Source organism: Hyperolius riggenbachi, chromosome 10 (genome assembly GCF_040937935.1).
Source record: "Hyperolius riggenbachi isolate aHypRig1 chromosome 10, aHypRig1.pri, whole genome shotgun sequence".
Classification (NCBI taxonomy): Eukaryota; Metazoa; Chordata; class Amphibia; order Anura; family Hyperoliidae; genus Hyperolius; species Hyperolius riggenbachi.
The window spans coordinates 222226815-222254365 of NC_090655.1; the positions used below are offsets into that span (position 1 = coordinate 222226815).

General features: G+C 44.9%; 1 protein-coding gene across 2 annotated transcripts; it reads left to right on the forward strand.

Annotated features, from left to right (window-relative positions):
* Nucleotides 1-5036: 5036 nt before the first annotated feature.
* LOC137534570 (gastrula zinc finger protein XlCGF53.1-like) lies at nt 5037-26597 on the forward strand. Of its 2 annotated transcripts, none has more exons than XM_068256131.1 (15): nt 5037-5126; nt 9475-9886; nt 10851-11036; nt 11121-11247; nt 11366-11463; nt 11601-11714; nt 12358-12528; nt 12611-12734; nt 14052-14140; nt 14273-14384; nt 16335-16432; nt 16566-16677; nt 18475-18572; nt 19358-19463; nt 25523-26597. In XM_068256131.1, the coding sequence occupies exons 2-15, from the start codon at nt 9809-9811 to the stop codon at nt 26143-26145; spliced, it is 2136 nt and encodes a 711-aa protein (XP_068112232.1). In that variant the 5' UTR covers nt 5037-5126; nt 9475-9808; the 3' UTR covers nt 26146-26597. The 2 variants fall into 2 exon arrangements, with proteins under 2 accessions (XP_068112232.1, XP_068112233.1); XM_068256132.1 differs by having other exon boundaries at nt 11166-11247.
* Nucleotides 26598-27551: the final 954 nt, after the last annotated feature.

Here is a 27551-nt window from a genome sequence, read left to right on the forward strand (position 1 = left end):
TGGACCGGGAGCAATAGTCAACTTTAAATCACCAATCAAGTCTCTGCCACACATATCAATTGGGCACCTTGCAGAAATTATGAAACTGCAAAACACAGCTCTGCCTGACTTTTCATCTAAAACCTGCAAAGGTTTAGTGGTTGGGGACACTTCAAACCCACCACCGGCATTTCGTGTTACAACTGTACCCAACCTTTCCCACGGGATATTTAAACCAGTCCCAAGGACAGACCTACATGCACCAGTGTCAACCAAAAACTTGATTCTAACACTCGATACAGACAAGAGGATTTCAGGCTTTTTTTGTGTCAGCATAATCAGTCTCAATCACAATAGTGTCACGGCTCAACTCTTCCCTGCCTAGTCATGCAGACTGGGTTTGTTGCTTGATTTGATTGGCCGTATTCTCTGGGCAGTCTCGTGCAATGTGATCCCGCTTTCCATAAATGAAACATTCCCCTCTTTCTCGTTTTCCTACATAGTCACGCACAAATCTACGTGGACGGGAACGGGGACGCGAGACATCTCCGCTGTATGCACCCTCCTCTCCCATGCCCTGGTTATAGGTGGACAAGGAATAGGAGGCTGCCGCAGCAGGATGTCTCTTCTGTCCCCGCTTCTTTTTTTTTTCTATCAGAATTTTCTCTGCATGCCTGGCATACTCCAAAAATTCTGTCACACTGCACGTACGCCATGTAATCAAATGTTTATGGATTGTCCACTGTAATTCTTCCTTTAAAGCCCTATCAATCTGTGCTTTGAGCTGTTGTTCCCATGGTGTAGTGCCATCAAGCACTGCAGGTTTCTGCAACCCACTGTATTTTTCAAAAGCATCCATGACCCGTGCATCCAGATCATCCACACTTTCGTTTGCTTTCTGGGAAATTGTAGAAAGCTTGGTAAAGTCTGGGGTGATCTTATAAAATGTTATCATTCGTTGGATCAATTCATCCCACCTGGTGGTTAAGGTTGTGCTTTCCCAACCCAACTCTGCTGGCGGGTCAGTCGCAAGTCGTCCAGGCCCCCATGCACTCCAATTACCCTCGATATTAACCCATCCAGTACCACAGACTCTTCTCACAACTCTCTCACATTCAGTGGCAGTCAGCTTAAAAACTCCGCCTCAACTCAGTCAGTTGTTTAACACATTCAACCACATCCTCTCTCGGGCTAGGTATAGTCTTAATTGCATTCAACGTGTCGTCCTCTGTCCAGGGTCTGTAAACATGTATGGTTTGCCCTGCTCCGTTTGGGAGCTCTATCATAGGCATTTGCCTTGCGGGTTCAGGGTTGCACTTTTCAGTAGGCACTGAAATGGTCACTGCTGGCTGTCGCAATGTGGTGGAAGATGGGTAAGGTAATAGGGCAGAACCCGGGAGCTGTGACATGGCTGCCATCGGGTGCATAAAGATGGCACCTGGATTATAGGAAGGAAGTTGAGGGTGTGGAAGCGGTGGGTAAATGTTGGTATATTTCGGCGGGGTCTGAGATGGCTGTTCTTCACTATTTGCACTTACTCTCAGATCTCCCGTTGTCACAGCTAACTGATCAACCTCCTGTTTGATGCCCGAGGCTGAAGATGTTCTGCCTCGGGCTCCTGAGGTTCTTCGTTCCCGCAACTGTCTATCAGACGTTGTCACCTCAGTTTGTCTATTAACAGATTTGGACTTAGTGGGCTCACTGATGTTTCCTGTACTTGAGGAGCGAGCTGGATGTCCTGACTTATGATCTGAACCCTGCTGAGGGGATTGGGATCTCTGCCTCAGCCTTTGTGCTGCTCCAGCCTCAGCTCCAAGCACATCTCCACTTTCACTTTCACTCTCACTGCACAGTCACACTGTGACCATATTAACCCTCCAAATCACTTGCTTTCTTTCCAAAATAAAAGGAACACAGTTCCCTCTTACGCTTGTCAGCTTCATCTCGCCATTCTCTCGCCAATTGCAAACCATATTTATTCTGCAAAGTCAATTTCCCTTTACTTCTCTCCTCTATAGCCTTTATCAATGCCCTGCATTGTTTTGGGTGCAAATGGCCCGGGAATTTGAACATCTCATGCCAGACCTCGCATTTCTCTGTCAAACGGGGGTCTTTACGGTGCATGAGAAGTTCATCATCCGTTGCACGGAGAAGTTGAACTTTAGTTGCATTTTGCCCCATCCTGCCTGACAATTCTATTCCGGGGTACCTGTGATCTGTTTCCTATGATATAACTGCTCAGCCGCCGCTGCCCCCCAGTGTACCGATACTGTGCTGGGGCCGACTTGCTGAATAGTACGCTTCACTGAATGCCGCTGTAACTCGGGCGCGCTTTGCGAGAATTACTACCCAGCCTAGCAAATCAGTGATGATAACCACGGCTTTTATCCGGCTTGCACTTAAGCCCTGAATCTAACCCGGCTTTGGTAGCCCTGGATTAAATTCGGCTTGCACTATGAGCCCTGGATTACGTTTGCCCTGTGGCTATTGCGTGGTATCCGCTGTATCTCCTCATCCGGTCACTGAGGATCTATTCCACTTCGCAGACACCACGACTGACAATTGGTAAAATTGTCAGCTTTTTTACAGATCACAGGTATACCCAGCTAACTGAACTGTCATGCAGTACTTGAATAAAATCAAATATCTACTTTTTTGATGCACCTTGATAGCTCTCAGTGTTGACAATCAATGTAATCCGCTCAATCCGTGGCCGGCCACACATTCACACACAAACACACCAAAAAAAGTAAAGCCCTCTGCTCTTAAAAGCATCTCCTGAAATCCTGGTTCTTGGATTCGAGTTCCGTCCCGTCTGGGTATAGTACTCTGAAAATTTGCCCCTGTTTACAGGGAATTTTTCACCCTGGAGGACTTATTTTGTTGGGATGACTGGGATCATCACCCCCATATTTCAGAGACGTACCCCAGGCGAAACAGAATCGATCCCGCTTCGAAGGACCATAATGTGGAAGTCACTTTCTTACCATTACACCAAGATTTCAAAAATACGTCAGGAGATGAAAAGAAAAACAAGATATGGCTTTATTTAAAAATATCACATGTATACATGCGGGAAACCAAGTGAGCCTAGTAAAAGGATTCAGGCAGTTAAGGTTTCTGGCTTCACTTCCGCTGTGCATTGATTCTTATACCACAAATTACGTAGTCATGATGTGCTTTACTCGACCAATAATAATGTTCATTTCTGAGAGTCTCTCTCCTTACACCCTAAGAGGGTGGAGGATTCTCACAGCCTTGCACCTGCTCTCGATTCCAGTAAACAATCTCTTCAACATCCTGTTCACATAGATACATCAAGGTCATGGCTTGTGGGACTCGACTCATCTGAGATGGGGGTTGCAGTACCAGGCACTCCTTATCTTTTTAGACATTCCTAAGAAGAAGAAAAAAACTCACACAGTACTAGATCTTGGCTAAAGCATGTCAGCAATGGAAAATTCCAAATCTAACGTTAAAGGGTAACTCTACTCATCTGAATCATCTGTGTTACATCGGCCTTATTAAACATTTGTGTCACCTTATATCTATTAAGTGCATATCTATGAAACTTGGATTAACATACAGCTATGACATTAACAACCTCCAAGTTAACCTTTATTTTCCTCAGATTCTCATACTCCACCTGAAGAGGCTTGACATCTGGTTTAGAAAGAAAGGCAGTGTCAGTCTCAATGGACGCCAAGATGGAGGCGGCCTGGGTTCCAGAGTAATAAAAAGTATTTTCCACAGATGTTGCTGTGTCAGCCATGGTGCTCTACCGGAAGTGGTACAAACAAATTTCTTCCAAGTGCCCAGGAGCACTCACAGTGGCTTTAATGCAGGAAAGTGTGCCTAGGTCCTCACCCCAGTACCAAGGGGTCACAACATAGAATCTCGCCAAAGGACCGGCACCACTCGATGTATTTAGAAGCTCTTTATAACTTTATTGGCATCAATATGATAGCAACGACAGACGCTGTTTCGGCCCCCATGGGCCTTTATCAAGTTGCACAGGATCATCAAATGACAATATCAAAACTGCACATATATATAGTCAAACACAATTACCCATGATTCCTCCATCAGCCAATCACCAACATTTGGTTTTTATTGGTGGTGTATTTTTGGCATGAGTCTTCCATCAGGTCCTCTGCCCTAGGGTGTTGGTGATTGGCTGATGGAGGAATCATGGGTAATTGTGTTTGACTATATATATGTGCAGTTTTGATATTGTCATTTGATGATCCTGTGCAACTTGATAAAGGCCCATGGGTGCCGAAACAGCGTCTATCGTTGCTATCATATTGATGCCAATAAAGTTATAAAGAGCTTCTAAATACATTGAGTGGTGCCGGTCCTTTGGCGAGATTCTATGATAGAATCGATCCGAAAAATGGATTGGTAATCCGATTGATGAGCCGATCATGTTGTCGATTGCCACCATCAACACTGTCCAATCTGATTGCAAGGTCGATTGCAAGTACCCTCCTTGTGATGCAGGCATACGCAGCACAGGTGCAGCACCCTCTTTGTGATGCAGGCATACACGGCACAGGCGCAGTACCCTCCGGGTTTGTCTGCGATCTTCAGAGGTTGCCAGCAGGTGATAGGAGGAGACCAGAGCTGCGGTGAGGGACAAGTGACTTGTAGGGGCTGGAAGAAGCCCCAGGTAAGTAAAAAGTGTTGTTTTTTTTTAATCACCTCGTGAGTCATTCCACTTGGTGGATTTTTCACAGCTATGATCATAATTGGTGGAGATACGATAGCAAGTTGGATTCTTTAGTGATGTGGATAGATACAATGCAATATTTCCTATTAGTGTGAATGATGTTATCGAAAATATGAACATTTAACCTGTACTGTTAATAGTACAGTACTACTAATTCAGGTAATGCTCTAGCAAAGTTTCCCAAAAACACCACAGGGTGGCAGTGCTGGCCTACACAAAACCAGACTAGTTCCACTTGCCGTTGTCACTAAAATTCCGAGCTCATGTAGTTCTTGCAGCCACCACCAGATGGCAGGCCGGACAAGCCCAAATCAGGTGGAACGCAGAGCCTGGAAAAGGAAATGAGGTACCACAAGTCACAAAGTTCTGGTGAGACAGGAAGCAGCATGGAAGACATTTTTGTTACTAGTAGCAGGTAATGGCATTTATATCTTCTCCTTTTACATCTGTATCTGGTTATGGCTATTCTGCAGAGGGAGCAGACTGTGGAAGATCTCATGCATGGAGGGGGTGTGGCCCTGACGGGTCATACAGTAGCACAGTGCTATCCAGATTTTTGTTATTAATTTTTAAAATGTATATAGCACTGCCACTCACACATCATCTATGGTGCTATAAATAGTATTTAATAAATAAAAAACAGTATTCATGTAGTACTTCAGGTAGTAGGTAACCTGGTGGGTCACCTAAAGTAGACTAGTGCCAGGAAGGGGGTGTCATTTGGAAAGGGTTTATCTCAGGGGGAGGTTAAGTTAAGGCGATAGGGAATAGATTCGTTTTAGGGAAGGAATTATTCCTATTACATACAGCAAAGTCTCCAGTATCCAGCATTAGCAGGGAAGCACATGTATCTGGCATGTGCTTACCGGTTGATTGAGCAACCTCTCTAAAAAAGCTCAAAACTGCCCCCCTCCCCCCACCTTCCTTCCCATGCAGCATTGAATACTTACTGAGCCTCCAGCACTGTCCTATAACCTTTCTGTAGCTCCTAGCGCAGGCCTGGGCAAATTTGACTCTCCAGCTGTTAAGGAACTACAAATCCCGCAATGCATTTGCTTTCACGAGTCATGACTGTGGCTGTCAGACTCCTGCAATGCATTGGGGGACTTGTAGTTCTTTAACAGCTGGAGGGCCAAGTTTGCCCAGACCTGTCCTAGCGGCTTTCAGGCATCCTCTGTGTTCGGCTCCCGGTGTGAGCTGTGCATTGGACGGCAAAAAGCCGCTAGGAGCTAAAGAAAGGTTAGTGGACGGCCCTGGAGGCTCCGTAAGTATTTAATGCCCTGCAGACCCCCCAAAACACTGTCCCCGTTATCCTCTTAGCCATGCCAAATAGTTGAGAGTTCTTCCATTTGTCTGAGTTCCAGATAACGGGTACTCTGCTGTAGTGCCATCATATTTATTCTACAGAGTATAGTACAGACAATAGTGGGATACATCTAAAAACTGAGGTGAGGTTTACTCAGGTAGATAGCGCTTCCCACCCTTGTGGTACTACATACACTTCTTGCGACCTCAGCACAGCCTTCCGCCGTCATCAGGGGTTACGCTTCTTGGCCATCCAGGCTCTCACCACAGTTGTGAATGAGGGTACTGTTAAAGGGAATCTGAAGTGAAAATAAACTTATGATATAATTTGTCTACTTTTGGAATAAATAAACCAAAGAATTGCTGGCTAGAAAGCTAATGCGCTATGCTTATTGGCCACCAGGCTTTCACCACCTATGTGATTGAGGATACTGTTAAAGGACAAATGACACCCATGCTAACCTAGAAATAAAAAACACATATATAATAGATAAATACTAGTTCTACTTACATAACAGATGTGTTGTACTGTCTTATGATTCCTGTGAATTTTATAAAGGAAAAACAGATAATCCTATTCTAGACAGTTTCCATCTTCTAAGCTAATCCTTACATAATTTGCTCCTTCACTCTTTTTTCTCCTTTTGCTAATTGTGTATTCGTTACCTGCCCTCCTCCCAGAGTCTTCAGACACTCCCACTGAGGTCTATACTAGGAAGTGCACTGTCTTATGTCAATAGAAGGAGGGGGGAATAAAGGGAAGCGGAATATATTATAGATAAAAAGACCCCCCAGCATGCAACTGTTTTGCCAGCCGATGGCAATGGCAATTAAAGGGCCAGTGCTCCTAAGGTATGTCATAACTCCAAACCATAACAGCAGAATTAGTTTTGAATGCAGAATTAGCATCTTTATCACTTAGTACACTCAGACCAGTTGCTGTTAAAATTAGATTTTTATAGTGACAATTCCACTTTAAAGAGGATCTGATGTGAAAATAAACTTATGATATAATGATTTGTATGTGTAGTGCAGCTAAGAAATAGAACATTAGTAGCACATATATGAGTCTCATATTGTTTCCAACACATGTTGTTATCTATGCAGAAGAGCTTCGCTGAGCTCTCTGACCAAGCTTGGTCAGCTACAGTGCTGTTTTCTGAAGCTCTTATCTCAACTTGTCTCTTACTGTTTGTTTAAAGTTACTGTAGAAAAGTTTAGAGGGTCATTAGCTCTGCTCTGTTTTATCGTTAAAATGCAGAGTGTAATTTGTAAACTGCAAATATTAGAGAATGATACAATGTTAAAACTACATAACTGAAAATTAAAATATGAGACTCTTTTCTTTGTTACTATTGTTCCATTCATTATCCGTACTACACATACACTTCATTATATCATAAGTTGTTTTTGGTCACTATAAAAGTTTGAAAATAGAACAGTGCAGCTCAGTCAGTGCAGGGCAGCTGGATGGCAGAGGGAAGCTCCAGCGGACCCGCTTATCCGATTGCTTACCTAGTACTGTGGTGGTGTGCAAGAAGTTGTGCTTAAAGAGACACTAGCGAAAAAAAATGATGATATTATGATTTGTATGTGTAGCACAGCTAAGAAATAGAACATTAAGATCAGATACATCAGTGTAATTGTTTCCAGTACAGGAAGAGTTGAGAAACTCCAGTTGTTATCTCTATGCAAACAAGCCATTAAGCTCTCCGACTAAGTTAGTGGTGGAGAGGGCTGTTATCTGACTTTTATTATCTCAACTGTTCCTGGACTATTTACTTTTCCTCTGCTAGAGGATAGGTCATTACTTCACAGACTGCTCTGAAAGACTCATTTTGAATGCTGAGTGTTGTGTAATCTGCACATATTATAGAATGATGCAATGTTAGAAAAAACACTATATACCTGAAAATAAAAGTATGAGAATATTTTCTTTGCTGCTAATCTTCTAGTAATTATTCATAGTACACAACCAATTCACTATATCATATTTTTTTTTTTCGCTTCAGTGTCTCTTTAAGTACATGGGAAGAGTGCAGACAGGTCCCCTGAACACCTGCTAGGCCTAGGTCACCTTGGGTGAGCTAACTCAGTTCACTCACTCACCATCTGATCCCACGATAGACAATACCTCTGTATTCAATATGCACCACCCTCTCAGTGGTTTCACAACACATTTGCAAGGAATGGACATGTAGACTGTTGTACAGTAGTGTGTACTTTGCCTACTGGTAGTCCTTACACACTTCATGCTGGTAGTCATATTGATGCATTTGTTGTCTCGGGGGGCTCAGCGCATCTCTGTAGGTATACCAATCTGAGGCGGCCTGGTGATGTTGGTGATAAATAACACACAATCACCACCCTCCACCTAGTCCAACATGTTTCACCCCATAAACTGGGTTCTTCATCAGGAGACCTTTATAAAGTGCAGTAGAACATAAGGTGCAACAATTAAAATACGTATCAAACGCAGATAGAACAGAGGCGCCAAAAAGAGTAAAAACACTATTATTTAAAAACAGTAAAAAGAGGGAAGGTAAGGTGGACTTACCTCCCTCTAGCAGTGGAAAACAAAACTCTGAGGTAGAGTAGAATGCATTTATTAAACAGTGTAACTCCTAAAGATGCAACGCGTTTCGCGGGCCACAGCACCGCTTCCTCAGGCTATACAGGAGTTCAAAAAAGCTGTATCCAATCCAAGTATTGAATGAGCACCTCTGTCAGAGGTGCTCATTCAATACTTGGATTGGATACAGCTTTTTTGAACTCCTGTATAGCCTGAGGAAGCGGTGCTGTGGCCCGCGAAACGCGTTGCATCTTTAGGAGTTACACTGTTTAATAAATGCATTCTACTCTACCTCAGAGTTTTGTTTTCCACTGCTAGAGGGAGGTAAGTCCACCTTACCTTCCCTCTTTTTACTGTTTTTAAATAATAGTGTTTTTACTCTTTTTGGCGCCTCTGTTCTATCTGCGTTTGATACATATTACTTATCCACCCTTGGTGGAGGGGTACGCCCCCTTTTTTCTCCTGTCTACAGAGAGCGACTTTTATACCCGAGTGGGGTCGGGTACCAATTCTCCCCACCTGCCTTTCAAGTGGTTGCCTGCTGGTGACCCTTTTTTGTGAGTATATTTCTGCACGAACTATCTAGACAGATTTTCTCTGTTAAAACTATATTGCACTATTGGGCTCTCGGTGCCCTGTTTTTTCTTTTGTTTAACAATTAAAATACATTCATATCAAATTATGTAGCATATCCTCATATATGTACAAGCCAAGTAGAAGTGCTACAGCTCAAATGAAATGAAAACACTTTATTCCAGAATAAAATGTAAGTCTGAATGTTTTTTGTTTTTTTTTAGTTTTTTTTATTAAATTGTATTTATCTAATTATTAATGTGATTAATTACACATTTTTACTTATGTGTTGCTCGTTTTATTTCCTGTATAGATTCAGAAAGGTGCCAACACATGGTGCTTGGTATATCAGATTATGCAGTTGCCATTGCTGAGAGAATGCTGTGAGAAGAACCAGGAGGAGTAAAACTGCTCTGAGAACCTTTTGCTTTCAGTGAAAACCTTCTTCATACAGCTGAACTAAGACCTCCAGCCATACAGCTTGCATATGTACGATAGCAGCTCTCTGCTCATATGTTACAGACTATATGGAAAAGGCTGACATACCTGACATATGTTGATGATTGTGTTCAGCCATATAATTTTTTCCACTGTACTTCCACTTTAAAATTCAACCTGTGAAATTATCAAGTGATGAATAAAGTAGAATGGATGAAGATCAGAGTCACATAACTGCAAGGATGTTACAGCTCTCCCTGGAGAATGTCTACCTGCTGACTGGAGAGGTGAGAAGGATTCTGGGAGTGTCACATGACATCACTCTTATTGTAATTGGTTACCCCTGGGACAAGGGGGGAGACAATGCAAGATGGGAGGAGGTGCCCCAATTGTCATACAATATGTAGTGAGTGGAGGTAAGTAATAGGAACAGTCTTACCTTGTGATGAGAGATTAGCATTTTTATTGTTAGGCACCAGTAAAAAGACAGCGCACTTTACAAAACCTACCCGCTTCCTCAGATCAATATGAGACAGTGACTGAGATGTGTATCTTTGTTTCAGGTGTTCTGAAATGGAGATACACAATCTCGTATTGATCTGAGGAAGCGTGAAAGTTCCATGAAACATGGGGCTTACCTGGGGCTTTTTTCAGACCCCTGTAGTCTTTCAGGTCTTTCGTTGTCCTCCGGATCCCCTGTTGTGCCGCTGCCTCCCTCAGAAAGACCTTTGACTTGTCTAGTTGTGGGCTACACCCATCTGCGCACCTCCCATCGCCAGTAATTTTTTGTGCTTGCATGTTACAACTCTTTTACTAACGGCATGATTTAGGAGGTGTGCGGATGGGACCTTGCATGCGCATTAGCCGATGAGTAATTTAGTTGGAGATCTTTCTGAGGGGGACAGTGGCAGGAAGGGGACCCGGAGGACACAGAGAGACCTAAAAGACAGGGGGGCTGGAAGAAGCCCTAGGTATGTAAGGTCCCCTTAGGAGGATCCTAGATAGAGGATTACTGTATATGGTGAGCAAGCTATAGAGTTCTGCTAAGAAGGTTTATAGTAGCAGTAGTATAGCTAGCTGGGTATACTTTGTGCTGTGCAAATGTTGATTTGGGAATATTACATGAGGGGGATTCTGGGAATGTCACATGTAAAACACAGACCTGACTGGAAAGGTTAAGAGTTCATTTGGAGTGTGGTTGTGAACAATAATAGACTAGTAATATTTATTACCATTTATTTAACTGTACAGGATTATATACTACTGAAGTCATCTGGAGGGTGTGTGATATCCCGCAGGGATCCTTCTACATTAGAAAGATGGAATGAGAACCAAAGTGCATTCACAGAGGCTTTACATCATCCTCTCATATCTGAGAAAAATGTGAGGAAAATTCTGCTAGTCATCCACAAGATCACTTTGCTGCTGACAGGAGAGGTGAGCAATGCTGGGAATTATGGGACATTATCCAGTAACACAAGGGGTGTGTCCTAATGGTGACTGCCTCGTTGTATGTGTCAGGTTCCTGTAAGGTGTCAGGATGTCACTATCTGTTTCTCCATGAAGGAGTGGGAGTATTTAGAAGAACACAAGGCAAACCTCTACAATGACATTGTAATGGAGAATCAGCCACCCCTCACATCACTGGGTAAGAGGAGACTTTCATTTCTAATAAAGCATAAAGCAGTTGTGAGGGTCCCCCTAGACTGCCCCCCCCCCCCATAATTAAATGGAACCAATATATCCAGTATCTGTGTTTTCTGCAGTTGGAGCCAGGAACAAAAACCCACCAGAAAGACTTACATGTCTTCTTTATTCCCGGGATTGTACACAGGAAGATGAAACCATCCCTCACCATTATCAGGTAGATTGGAATGAGGCCTTCTCCAAAATATGAATATAGGAAATATGCACATGTTTATACAGTTAGTAGCACCATCATTGTCTCTATAATGCTTGTCTTTTAACATGTAATTTAAATTTTAACACTTCCCGTTAAAGAAAGTCTATGAAGTTCTTTTGGCCAGATCAGGCAGGCTGGATGAAGAACGGTTTCATGTGAGGAAGAGGATACTACAGCTCACCCTGGAGATTATATACCTGTTGACTGGAGAGGTGAGGAGGGTTCTGGGAGTTCCTCGTAACATCATGGTTATCTCAAAATTTCTTTCAATAAAACTCCAACCTGACTGGTGAGGTGAGGAGGACTCTGGGAGTATTAAGGGACGTCATACACTTTAAGGGATCCTTAACCAACACAAAAAAAAAAGAGTTTAACTTACCTGGGGCTTCTGCAGACATCCTGTGCCCTCGCCAGGACAAACCAATCCTCCGATCCCCCACTTTTTGAAGACTGATCAGTCAGTGTGCCACTGCGCCTGTGCGGCCCTGGCCGTGTGCATCCTCGCACACGTTACAGTCGCTGTCTTGTTCATGCGCAATACGAGATTTTACGTACTGCGCATACCCGCAACGGCAACGTGAGCGAGGACACATATGGCCAAGGACTTGCAGGCACAGTTTCCCGCTGACTGATAAGTTGGTGAAAACGAAACTGTCTCGCTGCGGAGGATCGGAGGATTGGTTTGTCCCGGCGAGGGCACAAGACGTCTGCAGGGGGCCGGTGGAAGCCCCAGGTAAGTTAAACAATTTTTTTTTTGTGTCAGGTAAGGTTCCCTTTAATTAAAACACAGTTGTGACTGGAGAGGTGAGGAGGATTCAGGGAATGTGATAGTAAATAGGATGGTTATCATAACAGGTGTACACATTACTGAAATCATCTGAACAGTGTGTGAAAACATCAGAAGGATGGAACATGAACCACAGTCCTGTCACAGTGCCTTTATCTTCCCCTCTGACACCTAAGAAAAACAAAGAAAAGAAGATATTAAAAGTCACTAGCAAGATGATTGAGCTGCTGACAGGAGAGGTGAGCAGTGCTGGGAATCATGGGACAGTATTCAGTAACACAAGAGGCGTGTCTATATGGTGACTGTATCATTGTGTGTCAGGTTCCATTACGGTGTCAGGATGTTACTGTCCATTTTTCCATGGAGGAGTGGCAGTATTTAGAAGGACACAGGGATCTCTACAAGGATGCCATGACCGGGAATCAGCCGCCCCTCACATCACTGGGTAAGAGGAGACTTTCCGTTCTTCTGAAAGCAGTGCACCTTTGGGGCAGTATCCCCGGTACCAGGATCTTAGGAGATTTCAGGCACCTGATGCCATCAACGGGGAGGGAGGCAATTATCGTATGTGGCACCACAGCAAAGAATGGCTTAATAATGTAGATAAACCTATCGGGGGTGTAACGAGAAATCACTGGCACCAACATATTTACACTATTTTTGGCTGCAGTAGTGTCTGTATCACACACCTGTAACTGCAGCTAATATAGCCAGATTTAAATCATAGCACCTAATGTTGATTTTCATTCTAGGTCAGTACAGAAAGTACTGTATTAGAGAAACAGAATCAGCAAGAGAGCAGGCAATTGACATCGTTTTAAAAGATGTATGGCAGTCTTCATATCCCTCTCCTAACAAGGTCACTTTATTCTGGCAGCATGTCCCTCCAATCAATATATATTGGCTGCATCTCCTCCAAACAACATAATTGAGCCAGGCCCGGTCCGCCCATGATGCCAAGTGAGGCGACTTCCTTGGGCAGCATGAGGCAGAAACAGGAAGTGAAGAGAGTGCCTGGCTAACCTATACTGGGGGCAACTGTACCTAGCTACCATTACTGGTATAATATTAGGCAGCACCAAACAACTATAAATAGACAATAAGGTGCGCTCCTTCACTCAATATTAATCCTAATAACAGTGACTGCTTGGATCGCTCAAACCTATGGCTTGGGTGTCAAAACCGTACGTATATAGTTCAAATGGTTTAGCGCTCAACAAGTCTCTATAGAGTACAGTACTTTCTTCCCATAGATACAATTCAGTCCTTCAGTAGATTACACGCTAAGATTGCGCTCGCCAGATTGTGTTGCTAATCGATTACAGATCAGCCCATACACTTTTGGCCCAGCCAGTGTTGCATTCTCCTGGACTTTGTCTTCAGAGTACCTCAAACAGAAAAAACACTAAAATAGTGCAGTATGTTCAATCACTTAGCCTGTTGCCTCCCGACATATACAATGCGCTCACCAAATGCACCAAACAACAATTAGGCAAGAGTGTCCTCCCAAACAACGTAATTAGGCAAATGGACACAGCCTTGGAAGAAGCACCCACTGTCGCAAAAGGCTGTCAGGTTCATATCTGTGCCCCACACCCACCTCTGACTATCCCTGTCCTCATCCATGGTATGTCTGACCTGCACAAACTTTTGCCCTGAACTTTGGGGCACGAGTCTAGCAATGCCATTTGTCCAACTAGCTCCCCATCATCTGATAATCCCATAGAAAAATATATATTCAGCCAGTGTGTGTTTCCTACAGATGGATCCAGTAATGGAAGCCCATCAGAGCAACACAGCGACCCTCTTGGCTCTGCACGGGTCCATCACAATGCCCCCCAGCATTATCAGGTAGGTGGAAACAAGATCATTTTCCAGACATCTTTGTGATTTTTCTTGGGGAGGGGGGTAATAGTATCTGCTATAATTTTGTTTCTATGTAATACAGTAAGACATTCATTCTGTTATATTTCTGGCATTTAGTTTGAAAACCGGATCACTATTAAAGTGGAAGATGCAGAAGGGGAAGAGGACGTCTCTGTGACGGCTTTTAAAAAACACGATGAGGAAGAAATTCCTAAAGAGATCAGTATAGGTGAGTAAATTAAGAAGTTTTATAAATCAAAAGCAGTGTGTAACAACCATGCATGAGGAGAAGATTGCACACCTTTGAGATTGGCTCACAGAGATTACTGAATCAGGAGCCCATGACCAGCTCACAGACCTCTGCCGTCATAGAAACATCAGAGCAAGGGGCCTGCAGCGATGGAAGAGTTGCGCGATCGGCTTTATCGCCGGGTCCATGCAGCGCGGTAATTGAAATCTACGTCCTGGCAGGGATAAGTAGCCACAAATGGGGTATAGATTTAAATTAACCAGGTCCGGAAGCGATTAATGTAATATTAAAGAGGAACGTCCGCCTCTAAACAAACATGCTGTCATTAAGTTACATTCGTTATGTTAATTCAAATAGATAGGTAATATAATCTCTTACCCACCCTGTTTAAGGCTGCTTACACAATAAGACGTTACAGGCGCACGTTAGTGCAGCCTGTAACGCTCCCCCAACGCACAGCAATGTAACACAAGTGGGCTGTTCACACTGCCCACGTTGCGTTACATGTAACGCTGCACGTTCTTCCGAAAGTGCAGCATACTGTAGCGTTACAGCGGCTTAAGCCGCGTTAGAGCAGTTGGCTGATGGAGTAATGGTTAAGGGTTCTGCCTCTGACACAGGAGACCTGGGTTCGAATCTCGGCTCTGCCTGTTCAGTAAGCCAGCATTCAGTAGGAGACCTTTGGCAAGTCTCCCTTACACTGCTACTGCCAATAGAGCGCGCCCTAGTGGCTGCTGCTCTGCTCTGGCGCTTTGAGTCCGCAAGGAGAAAAGCGCAATATAAATGTTATTTGTCTTGTCTATTTGTCTAGACTGTTTGCACATGATCAGTCATGTTGGGGAGGAGCGGAGAGCGGCCAGGCACATGGCTAATTAATATTCACTGCACGTTGCGACGTGCAGTGTTTACTTCCTGGTGCGGCCGCTCTGTGCGGTGATTGGCCGGCGGGACCACGTGATGCCGCATGCGTCCAAGAGTATGACGGCATCACGGACGCCAGAGTGATCTGCACAACGCAGCTCACTCTGACGTCCACATCGAAGAGCACCAGGCCTTGCGTCAGGTGCACGTTATGCGACCTCAACGTAGCACCTAACGCAACGTCTTGGTGTGCAAGTAGCCTAAAAGAACAGGCAAATGTTTGATTTCATGAGGGCAGCCATCTTTTTGGTTGAAAGGAGATGACAGAGAGCATGAGACACAGTTCCAACTGTCCTGTGTCCTCATCACCCCTCCCAGTTGCTAGGCAACGAGAACAAAAACATCAGAAATCCCATCATGCTTTGCACAGCATCAAGGGAAAAATGCCCAGGCAGTTTTCTTTGATGGGGCGGAGCTTAACTACCGTGCAGCTAAAAATGAGCCTTTGGTAAGAAAAACAAAGTTCTGATGCTGTGAAACTGTTAAAGAAACACCAAGCCTTTTCAGTGCTGCTGAGTAGATTTTTTGTCTGGAGGTTCACTTTAAATGTAAATATTAGTAAGCATTTTAATCCGAAAAACAAAAGTATAAGCCCCCCCTCAAAATGCCCTGTGCGCCAAAGTGCCATGTATGCGAAGGGGGACATATGAGGCTCTAGGGTTACCCTCTCCATAACTAACTTCAAAGCCCCTTGTCTCTGAACATTGGGTCAAAAATGTTTTTCAAGGGGGCAAATGTTCTACTCCACTCACAAAGTACTCTCCCAGTGTTGTAAACCATGCAGATCGATATTAGCTCAGGTGGGAATGACTAGACATTTGGTTGTCGCCCAGCCCATATGACGGGTTAATGGTTTTATTCTTTTTTGCACTTGACTGAAAATTTCAGGCCGAGCAGGTGACTTTGTGGTTGTAGCTGCACTAAACTGAAGTAATCACAGCTTAGGAAATAATGCCTTATGTTTTCATGCAGTGTGTGTTTTGTTTTTGTTTTGTTTTTTTACTACAGTGGGATCCAGTAACAGAAACCTACCAGGGAGTAATACAGGTCCACTTTATTTCCAGAATTGTACACAGGAAGGTTACACCATCCCCAACCATTATCAGGCAAGTAAAGTTTATCACCGAAGACCAACGTGACTCCATTGTGCAGGGTCTGTAGGAAAGATGTTCAGACTCTTATGTACTCAGCTTATGTTTCTGAGAAAGAGACTATAACTTTAGTAATCTTTGCATTTAGTTTGATAACCGGATCACTATTAAAGTAGAAGATGCGGAAGAAGAAGAGGATGTCTCCTTTGTAAGTTATCGGCAACGACAGGAGGACAAAATTCTCACAGAGATCAGCATAGGTAAGCATGGGGTTAATTCACAAAACGTATCTCATGAACCTCTTCCAGACCTAGATAATTGAAATTACGGCCTGTTATCCCTTCCACGGCGTAGATTTCAATCACCATGCCGCATGCTTACGCCGCTACCGCCAGTCGTGCCGCTCTACCACCATTGCAGCCCACTGGCTGTTGGTATGACAGCAGAGCTGCATGAGCCGGTCAGGAGATGATTTCATTGGCTTCTAACCCTGTGATCACTATGTTTGGCTGTGATTGGCTCACAGGGATCACAGGGTCAGGAGCCAATGAAATCGACATCTGACCGCCTCATGGAGCTCTGCTGTCATACTGACAGCAGAGTGAGTAGGCTTCAGTGACGGGAGAGCAGTGTGAATGGCGAAAAAAGATGCATCCACGCAGCATGATGTCAGTGAACCCCGTTTTCTGACCAAAAAAAATCTCTGGTCCTTAAAGTGTACCTGGGACCAACTTAAAGAAAACAATACTTACCTGGGGTTTCCTTGAGCCCTCTTTAGGCTGATCGGTCTTTTGCAGTCTTCCTAGGCTGCCTGGATGCTCCGTTAGGCAGCCTGGTAATTCCAGCAGCCAGGTGTACTGCCCATTCCTGCACCGACTGGTGGAATTATTGGGCCGCCAAATGGAAGATCCAGGCAGCAGCGTGGTATGACGGCGTGGGAGCGATCAGCCTGAAGGGGGCTGGAGAAAGCCCCAGGTATGTATACATTTTTTTTCTTTTAGGTGGTCTCTGGTACACTTTAAGGACCAAAGATTTTAATTATCCCTCCTTCTTTATGCCATGATTTATCTCTCCTTCTCTTTCTTAGCTTGTGATTTATTTGCCCTAGTAATTTATCCCTCCCTGGGCTTGATGTATGATCTGCTGGTAATATTGCTGTACACAGTCAGCTCCAGGACATATTACCAGAATTAACGCCAGCAGAGTACATTGCGTTACCTAATTAGAGCGACCCACAGTAAAGGGGAAATGCAGTTGTTGCTATATTGTAATGCGCTTAACCACTTAAGGACCAGGGGTGTTTTGCTAGATCTGTGCTACGTGGGCTCTCCAGCCCGCAGCACAGATCGGGTAAAAGACAGGGCGATCAGACTCCCCCCCCCCCCCTTTTTTTCCCCACTAAGGTGATGGCCTGCTGGGGGGGTCTGATCGCCGCCGCTCTGTGTGGCCGAGCAGGGGGGGGGGGGCTCCTCAAAGCCCCCCTCCGCAGCGATTCCCAGCCTCCCTCTCCTTCCCCTCCTTCATATGGGCGTCACAGGACGGCGATCCGTCCTGTGCCGCCTCTGATAGGCTTCAGCCTATCAGATGCCAGTGATCCCTGGCCAATCAGAGGCCGGGGATCGCCGATCTCCTTTACTGCGCTGTTGCGCAGCAGCTCCATATGATGTAAACACTGGGGATTTCTTCCCCGCGTGTTTACATTTAGCCTGCGAGCAGCGATCGGAGGCTTGCAGGCTGTTCACAGAGACACCCTCCGTGAACTGACATGGAACGTTTCCATGGAAACCCACAAACTACTAGCCGCCGCCTATCGGCGTTGGCTGGTCGTTAAGAGGTTCGTGTTACCATAGCAATGCTTACGTTACCCATGTACCATGGATTGCGCATAGTATGCTGCTGGCGTTAGTGTGCACAGCAATATCACTGGCAGTTCATGCATGAGGCTCCTTCTCTCATGATTCAGTTGAGATGAAAAATAAATAAGGTGAGATAGTTGATGAGTTTTAATGAATCACCCTAATGTATTCAATCAGTGTGTGTGTTTGTGTTTCCTGCAGATGGATCCAGTAACAGAAACCCAGCGGAAAAATGTACAGGTCCTCTTTATTCCCAGCATTGGCCACAGGAAGATCACAATATCCCCCAGCATTATCAGGTAAGTGGAGGCAAGGGTCTCACCAAATACTAAGGCCAGGTTCACACTGTATTTTAAAACCAAATGTATCCAGTAAAGCGGATCCGGTCTCCGCTTTGCTTGGTGTACACTGACAAACGGATCCATGAAAACTCATCTGATCACCGGTCGATTGGATTCGTTGCCACTCCGGTCTGCTGAGTGGGCAGGTGAGGGAGGGAGAGGGAGGGTTTCTTACCTAGGCTTCCTTCTCTTCCTACCAGGAAGCATGGTAGTCACATGACGTGAAGTGGAAGAGACGGAAGCCTAGGTAAGAAACCCTTCCTCCCTCACCCGCCTGCTCAGGAGTCTAGTGTTCCCAGTCCCCACATCCCCACCCCCAGTGGAGCATCCCCCCCCCCCCCCAGACCCCCACCCCCAGTGGATTTTGGCCCCAGAACAGTCCATTTCTTCACTAGTGTGAAGAAACATCCCATTCTCTCATTGCTCCCAATTTAATGCTTTAGCTTCCGCTTCCGGTCTGCTGGGCTCAGCGTTCCGGTGCAGCAGGAAACCAGCGTTCCGTCCAGCGAAATGTACGGAACGAATCTGTTCGAGTGGACGGATGTGAACGGTTCCATTAGTTAACATTGGATGCGTTCCGTTTGTACAGTATCAGTTACGCTTCCGGTCCACTTTTTAATGCTAATGTGAACCAGGCCTAAGTCCATTCCCTGTGGTATGGTCTGTAGAGAAGTGACTGTATGTTTGTATTTTTCTTCTGTGATAAAAGTAATACATCCGTTGTTTGGATCCTGTTTGTGTAGCTTGAAGACTGGATTAATATTGAAGTTGTGGATGTGGAGGAAGAAGCCCTGATGAGAAGTTACCAGCAGTGTAAGGTGGAGGGGAATCCTATCGATCACAGCACAGGTCAGTAATAAGCCAGATGTGTGGGAATATTAAAGGAAAACTGAAGGGAGAAGAATATGGAGGCTGCCATATTTATTTCCTTCTAAACAATACAAGTTGCCTGGCTGTCTTGATGGTCTATTTGGCTGCAGCAGTGTCTGAATCACACCAGAAACAAGCATGCAGATAATCTCGTGAGATCCGACGATAATGTCAGAAACACCTGATCTGTTGCATGCTTGTTCAGGGTCTATGGCTAAAAGTATTGGGATCAGCAGGATAGCCAGGGAACTGGTATTGCTTAAAAGGAAATAAATATGGCAGCCTCCATAACCCTCTCGCTTCAGTTGTCCTTTACGTATTAGACAATCCAGATTTAACAAGCCACTAATTACAGACATCATCGAGCATTGGACTGAGCCCATTTACTAAAATCCTACTTGGCTGTAAATATTGGATAATATAACTTATCTTGCACAGTGGCGTAACTAAGGAGCTTGGGGCCCAAGTGTGAATTTTACATAGGGCCCCAAGCACTCTATTTTTATGGAGCCTCAAAACTTATCAAGCTTACAAAAGGAAGCTGCTTTACAAAGGAAAGTGGTGTAGAGAGATGTAATCAAAGTTAAAAAAAAAAGTTTGTCAAAGAGACTCTGTAACAAAAAAAAATCCCCTGGGGGTACTCACCTCGGGAGGGGGAAGCCTCAGGGTCCCAATGAGGCTCCCCCATCCCTGTAGCTGCAAGCAATCCAGCACTGGCTCCCCCGAAGCGTCCCGGAATCCTCCCCCGACAAGCCTGATAAGTGCTGATTTATTTACCTTCCCTGGCTCCAGCGGGGGACGCTGTTGCAACTCTCAGCATGGAGATAGGTGGAAGTAACCAATCTCCCTCGGGTTTGCTCTACTACGCAGGCACAGTAGACTTGCGCCTGCGCAGTAGAGCGGCCCGACAGCGATCAGCTATTTCCGCCTGTCTCTGAGCGGAGAGCCGATACTGCGCCTGCGCTGGAGCCGGGAAGGTAAATATTTACATGCACCGCTGTTCGGGGGGCCAGAGCGAGACCGCCGTGGGACACAGGAGGACTGGGAAAGCATTGATCGGATCCGGAGGCTTCCCCCACCCAAGGTAAGTACCCCCCAGGGGAACTTTTTTTAGTTACAGGTTTTCTTTAAGGATCACTACTATTCAATGCACATATGAAGGTGTTCATTACCAACGTAGCACCAATGCACAGCTAATAAAATGGATAAAGTAGATCCCCTAGTGGGCCCCTCTGGTCCAGGGCCCTGGAGTGGTCGCACCCTGTGCATTCCCTATTGCTACATCACTGATCTTGCAATCCTGGGCTGCAATTGCTACAGGATAACATATAAAATGAGTCACACATTACTGCCTGATCTAATTATACCTTATTGCTGATTCTCAAGTTTACAAACCCTTCACCTCCTCGGCAGCTTATATACTGTGTACACCAGCTATGCTACATCTGCCACATTGTTGTGCAGCTTTATTCCCTCTCTCTCCAACGGCAGGTGATCTGCAGAAATTTGTCTTCTGTCTATTAAAACTCATTACAAAGGCTACAGAACTAAAAAACAAATAAGGACGACAGGCAGCGTGTGTAGCTTGATCACATTGATTCAAGTTTAAAGGTTACCCGAGGTGACATGTGACATGATGAGATAGACATGTGTATGTACAGTGCCAAGCACACAAATAACTATGCTGTGATCCTTTTTTTTGGCAGGAAAGAGTTAAAGAACAAGTATGTAAGTGGCAGGTGCTGTCTGGGTCAGGACTGGGTCAGACTACAGTGTGACCCTCACTGATTAGAAATTCCAACTATAAAACCCTTTCCTAGCATAAAATGGCTTCTGAGAGCCGGAAAGAGATAAAAAGAGTTGATAATTTTTACATTTTAGCTCTGGCATACTTCAATGAATGTGTCATTGAGCAAAAACAATAAAACTTAAAAAGTAGATTTAAATATAAAATAAAACTGTGAAATATCTTTAAAAGTCATTTTTAGTTTGCATCATAGTTCGACACTCTTTATATACTTTCTTTTATTTTATCCGTACAAAGTAAATGCATATTGAAGCAACAAAATATATACAAGCCGAACACAGATATTCTTATACAACCCAACCCACATATTCAAACCAATACATACACCCCCCCAAACATCCTACTGCACGTACAGACCCATCTATACCTTCATGCACCCATAAATACAGGCTCATATACCCACATACAGACATACTGACCTAGTCATTCCCCTCTAACAACCAAACATTCACACCATTCTCCAAACTCCTCGTCAGCCAATATTACCTATATTCTGTATGGGTACTAATCCCATCTAAAGCCCAATCTACACGGCACGCCCCCCGGTGCGACCCGACTCCACCCATGACCCAACCAGCCCCGATACGCCCGACCAGGACCCGACCCGGCCCAACCCGACCCGCCACCACAAACAATGGCGAATCGAGCCGACCCCAGCCGAACCCCGACCGGACACACCGGACCCGGCCGGGCCGCAAAACAGAGCCGCCACCGAAAAGCCAGAAGAATCGCACCATGCAGACAGGGCCCCAACAACCTCCAGCATACTGATCGTAACACATACGTATGCCTCCCTTCTGCCCACCATGGATTCCTACAGCCCTTTCAACATTTATCATCTCTTATATTTCTAACAATCTGCCCCTACCACTAGTTCCATCCACCCCTTTTTAAGTTTCCCCAGCCAGTTTGTTATCAAGCATTTTTACATTATATATTTCTCCATCTGCAGCGGCCGCCTCCTCCCAAAAATCAAACATACCCGCTAGCCACTCCGATATTTTAATGGGGTCTTTACTTTTCCATTTCTGAGCTATGCTATTACCGGCAACCAATGAACCAATTTCTCTCAATTCTTTTACAAGCACATTACTTTCAGAGTCAACAATGCCAAAAATTGCCTCCATTTGGTCTATCTGAACACATTTTCCCAAATGCTTACCCCAAAAGACCTCTAATTGATGCAAACTGATATACCAGACATAAAGGGGTTTGCGATGAAGCCTATTTGCTGAGTCTGGTACCATAGATACAGAGCTGAGTTCGAAAGAAAAAATAAAAAAATAAAATAAAAAAAAGGCATTTTTAGGAGAAGGAGGATAGATTGTTTATTTCATTAGTTTATTTTCACCTCGGGTGTCCTTTAACCACCTGAGCGGTCTGGACGAGCTGAGCTCGTCCAACACCGCCGGAGGTCGCCGCTCAGGCCCTGCTGGGCCGATTTTCATCAAATAAAAAGCAGCACACGCAGCCGGCACTTTGCCAGCCGCGTGTGCTGCCTGATCGCCGCCGCTCTGCGGCGATTCGCCGCGAGCAGCGGCGAAAGAGGGTCCCCCCAGCCGCCTGAGCCCAGCGTAGCCGGAACAAAAAGTTCCGGCCAGCGCTAAGGGCTGGATCGGAGGCGGCTGACGTCAGGACGTCGGCTGACGTCGATGACGTCACTCCGCTCGTCGCTATGGCGACGATATAAGCAAAACAAGGAAGGCCGCTCATTGCGGCCTTCCTTGTTTATTCTGGGCGCTGGAGGCGATCGGAAGATCGCCTCCGGAGCGCCCTCTAGTGGGCTTTCATGCAGCCAACTTTCAGTTGGCTGCATGAAATAGTTTTTTTTTTTTATTTAAAAAAAACCCTCCCGCAGCCACCCTGGCGATTTAATCAGAACGCCAGGGTGGTTAAGGCAGTCTCCGCATATGTAATTTTTAATGGAACTGTATTGTTGGGATTGGTATTAGGTGTGTATGAGCTCATTGAACATATCTCTAAGGGTCCTTTTACACTTGGTGAAATGCGATTTGCAAGCGGAAAAATGGCTACCATTTCAGTGTTCTCCGCAGAATTTTTTTCCGGCCAGATGGCATGGAAAAGGAAGCCTGGTGGCGGAGCAGTGCTTTTCAGCGCTGCTAGATTTGGGCGCAGCCGGCACCTCCATAGACTACAATAGGAATCATTCCTATTGCAGCGCTCAGTGAGTAACGTCGGAGCCGAGGTTGCTTAAAAAACACAATAATTCGGCCTCCAGCAATCGCTGGAAGCCGAATTATTTCATTCCCCACTATCCATGGCGGCCTGGAGGGGGAATAGTAATTAAAACGGCCCGGACTTGTGCAGAAACAGGATCAGCCATATACCGCTGTATCCTGCGCCCAAGTCTCCCAGCGCCGATTTCAAATGTACTCCCTGGTGGGGCACGACGGGGCAATGCAGGCCATTGCTTCTCTGCACAACTCTGTTTACAGCACAGAAGGAGGATGAAGAGGCAAGCCGATGACAGCCGGGTGCTCAGCAAAATTAGCCGGGTGGAGCACCCAGCTAAAAGAACCTGGGGAGAACACTGCATTTGTGTATGCGGCAGACTATGTTGACAGGGAAATTGAAGGCAACCTGCCTTCGGAAAGTTGCACCCTTCAGTCACGTGTATACTGCTGGACAGGATTATCATTCTTCGGAATACGTCATCTGAAAATCTGCATCTGCGCACCTTACCGCAATGCACCAAAAATTCAAAATTTGCATGTTACCATTGAAGTTCAATGCTACCGGTGCCGTGCGCATTAACGCACTGCAGCTTTTGTGTCAGCTGGAGAACTTCAGTCACAGGAAGTGTAATGTTCCATTGACTTTAACGGCTATTGCGATGAGACGCGGTAGGTGGAAGTGACACAATGAGATAAGTGTAAGAGGGGCCTAAAAGTAAAAATGTATGTATCTGCCTCGTGTGTTTTATCATCAGTCTGTGGTACGATCCATATGAAGCACTACTGACCCCATTTTTAGTTTGATGATCATATTTATATTGACCTTTCAGTTTCTCAATGATTACAGTATGACTGGTAATAGATATTACCTTTTCCAATGAATTTCCAGTTAATAATTTGGCACAATTTTAAATCAACCACTGTTTATCACTAGTGGGGGGTGGGGTCTTTTCTGGAGTTGGATAATCCCAGTCAAATCAGTGGCTTCTAAGTGTGTGCAACATGCAAACAAGGTATAAGATACATGATCATGCGATTTTACAGAGATTCAGAAATCCGAGTTAGTCCATGGGAAGTGTGTCATTGGTGGGGTCGCAAGATCAAGAAGGATGCATGAGGAGGAGGAGAAGATCCTGCCAAAGGCTTACAATCTAAAGGGGGGGGGGCACACTAGGTAGGGCTGCGGAATAGGTGCTTGGCTGAAAGAGTTAAGGTGCGGTAGAGGCAGGTAGGCCAGCTTAACCTCCCTGGCATTCAATTTCCCCAGGATTTCTGTGCAAAAAGGATCTAATTATTTTCCATAACCTTTTATTTCCTGTAACTTGCCAAAATGTGTCAAGCAAGGGTCTAGTATACAGTGCAGGAGAGTATTGATGTGTATGCTCGCCACTGCATGTTTTGTACTGACATGTATAACTGTCAATACCGCCAAGAGGTGTGTTTTTAGTGCTAAGGTCAAAAAGAGAGTTAGTGCCTTTTGTGGTCTCCTTCAGAAAAGTTCAGTCACACACATACATAGGGGTACTGTATATACTGTCCTTAAAAATACTTTAGTTTTGCCTGGAATTTTACATTTAGTGTTTTATGTGAATGCTTGAATCAATGTACTTTAGGGCACTTGAGAAATCATACTTGTACCAATGAATCCTTAGACGGGTAAGACGGGCTTTCATTAGCAGTGTTCTCACCAGGCTCTTTTAGCTGGGTGCTCCACCCAGTTAATTTTGGCGAGCACCCGGCTGTCATCGGCTTGCCTCCTCATCTTCCTTCTGTGCTTTAAGCATAGTTGTGCAGAGAAGCAATGGCCCTGCATTGCCCCGTCGTGCTCCACCCGATTTCTTGTTCATGCCACCTGGCTGGAAATAAATTCTGAGGAGAACACTGATTAGGGAGTAGATACCACAAGATAATGTTGAGAAACGCTGGTCTGAGCCATCACAAATAATGCATTGTGAATGGCCACCTTTACAAACAGCACTGGCATTATTGCTGTATTTTTCAATAAATGATGATATGCAATTTTATTTTCCCATCAGGTAGATATAATGTTCAAGAAGAAGCCTTGGAAGGAGGATTTATGTTATCCGAAGGTTATAATACAGGAAATTCAGAGATAATGTGGCAGTACCCAAGTGAAATATCATTCAACCCAAATATCTATCCTGGACCTCACAGTTTGGTCAAAGCAGCAAATTCCACACATTTTGTGGGTAGAAACCAGCTCACGAAACAGGGGGAGGTTCTGAAGCAAGACACTCCCTGCCCTGTAAACAAGCCTTTCTCCTGCCCGGAGTGCGGGCGATCTTTTGCGCACAGGTACCTTCTCGTCAACCACCAGAAGCTTCACCGAGGAGAAAAGCCATTCCCCTGCCCCCAGTGTGGAAAGTGCTTCACCAAGAAGGCTCACTTGGAGAGACATAACTTCATCCACACGGGAGAGAAACCTTTTTCCTGCCCCCTCTGTAAGAAACCTTTCTCCCAGAAGTGCAAACTAGTCTACCACCTTGAGGATCAGATCTGCATCAAACCCTTTCCATGCATCGCGTGCAATGAGCGATTTTCAGAAAGGCAGGCCCTTGAGAGACACATGGACACTCACCCTGGGAGGTTTAAACCATATGGGGCAAGAAAGTTCTCCACACCTCGGCAAGACAACTGAGACCAGTAGCAGGAAGCTATGTGGACTTGTATTATGGACTTGTACTACAAGGATATCCAACTCCAGCCTTCAAGGGCCACATCCATGCCAGTGTGTTAGGATCAGTGGAGAAATGTCTACTACCTGATGAACCACACCTTTCCTGATTCAGTCCCATCAATTAATTTGAGCTGTGCCAAAAATGTGTGAGGACCTTGGACTTTGAGGACTCTAGTTGGACAGCACTGCTGTACTGGCATTGAGTAGAATATTGTCCTGACATGTAAGCCTCTGCTGAACCAGGGGAGAGCAAGAAGTCTAGAAAAACAAAGCCTCTAGCCGCCAGGTACATAACCTGCTGCTAGCCAATTGATTGACAGCCAGTGGCTTTCATTTCCTGGATAAGTACAGTTCAGAAGCCATATGCTTGTTATAGGACTTGCCTAATAAAAATATCAAGTACGTCTTCCTAAGACCTGTATGTTACTCCACTGATGGTGTTACAAGAAAAGCAGTACAAATAAGTACAAATTCCTTTTGTGGTCACCCATGTGTCTTCTGTCTCCCCCCCCCCCCCCCCCCCAACACACACAGACACACACACACGGGCGCCTCTAGCCATTTTTAATACAAAAACAAATGAGCGATAAGGGCCAATCGGCCCAAAAATTGACATCAAATTCGGTGCCCGTTTGGCTAATCAATAACACCCATCTCTTAAGAAAAGTGCCAATCTAGGTCACAAAAGGTACGTATCTGACAATAATGGCTCCACACGTTTTTATGGTGCAAAAAGATATAAAATCAACTTTATTTAAACAAACCAATGAGATAAAACATTAAAAACTAGTTAAAACTCCCAATTCAAACCAAAAGTAAATGGTATTCTAGCTCATAGAAAAGTGTATGGGTACTTGGGTACTGCCACATATATATATATACATAGTATAATGCTGATAATAAAATGCACAAGCATACACAGAAGGATACTCAAAGTGAGAAACCAAAAATAACAATTACAAAGTGGCTAGTGCAAAAAGATGCCTTAACTACAGCTATCCATCTGTACACAAATAATTCAGCGCATACAAACAACAATCCAAAATTGATAACATACAACTCGTAAGGTGACTAGTGCCTGTGAATAAATAGATTCATGCAATAAATATTGTATACATAAACAAACTGTGAAGATGTGCGCGTGATAGCTGCGTGCATATGCAGCCCAAGACAAAAAATCTGGGGATGCACATGCACACACCGCCATGCGCAGAACCCGTGCAAAAATAATGCTGAACAAACGACTCCCTGGTAGGTATATGGGGAGAGATAGAAATAAGCATATAGTGCATGTAGTGTGACCAAATATCCTTACCAGAGCTGTTTGAACTGGAAGCTGGGAGAGGAAGCGCGCCTGACGCGGTCGC

Excerpts from the sequence above, each read along its gene's own strand:
- LOC137534570 (XM_068256131.1), top strand. The coding sequence starts at position 9,809 with ATGGATGAAGATCAGAGTCACATAACTGCAAGGATGTTACAGCTCTCC. Across the intron at positions 14,141-14,272 it reads ATGCCCCCCAGCATTATCAG|TTTGAAAACCGGATCACTAT; the intron begins GTAGGTGGAAAC and ends TCTGGCATTTAG. Across the intron at positions 18,573-19,357 it reads ATATCCCCCAGCATTATCAG|CTTGAAGACTGGATTAATAT; the intron begins GTAAGTGGAGGC and ends CTGTTTGTGTAG.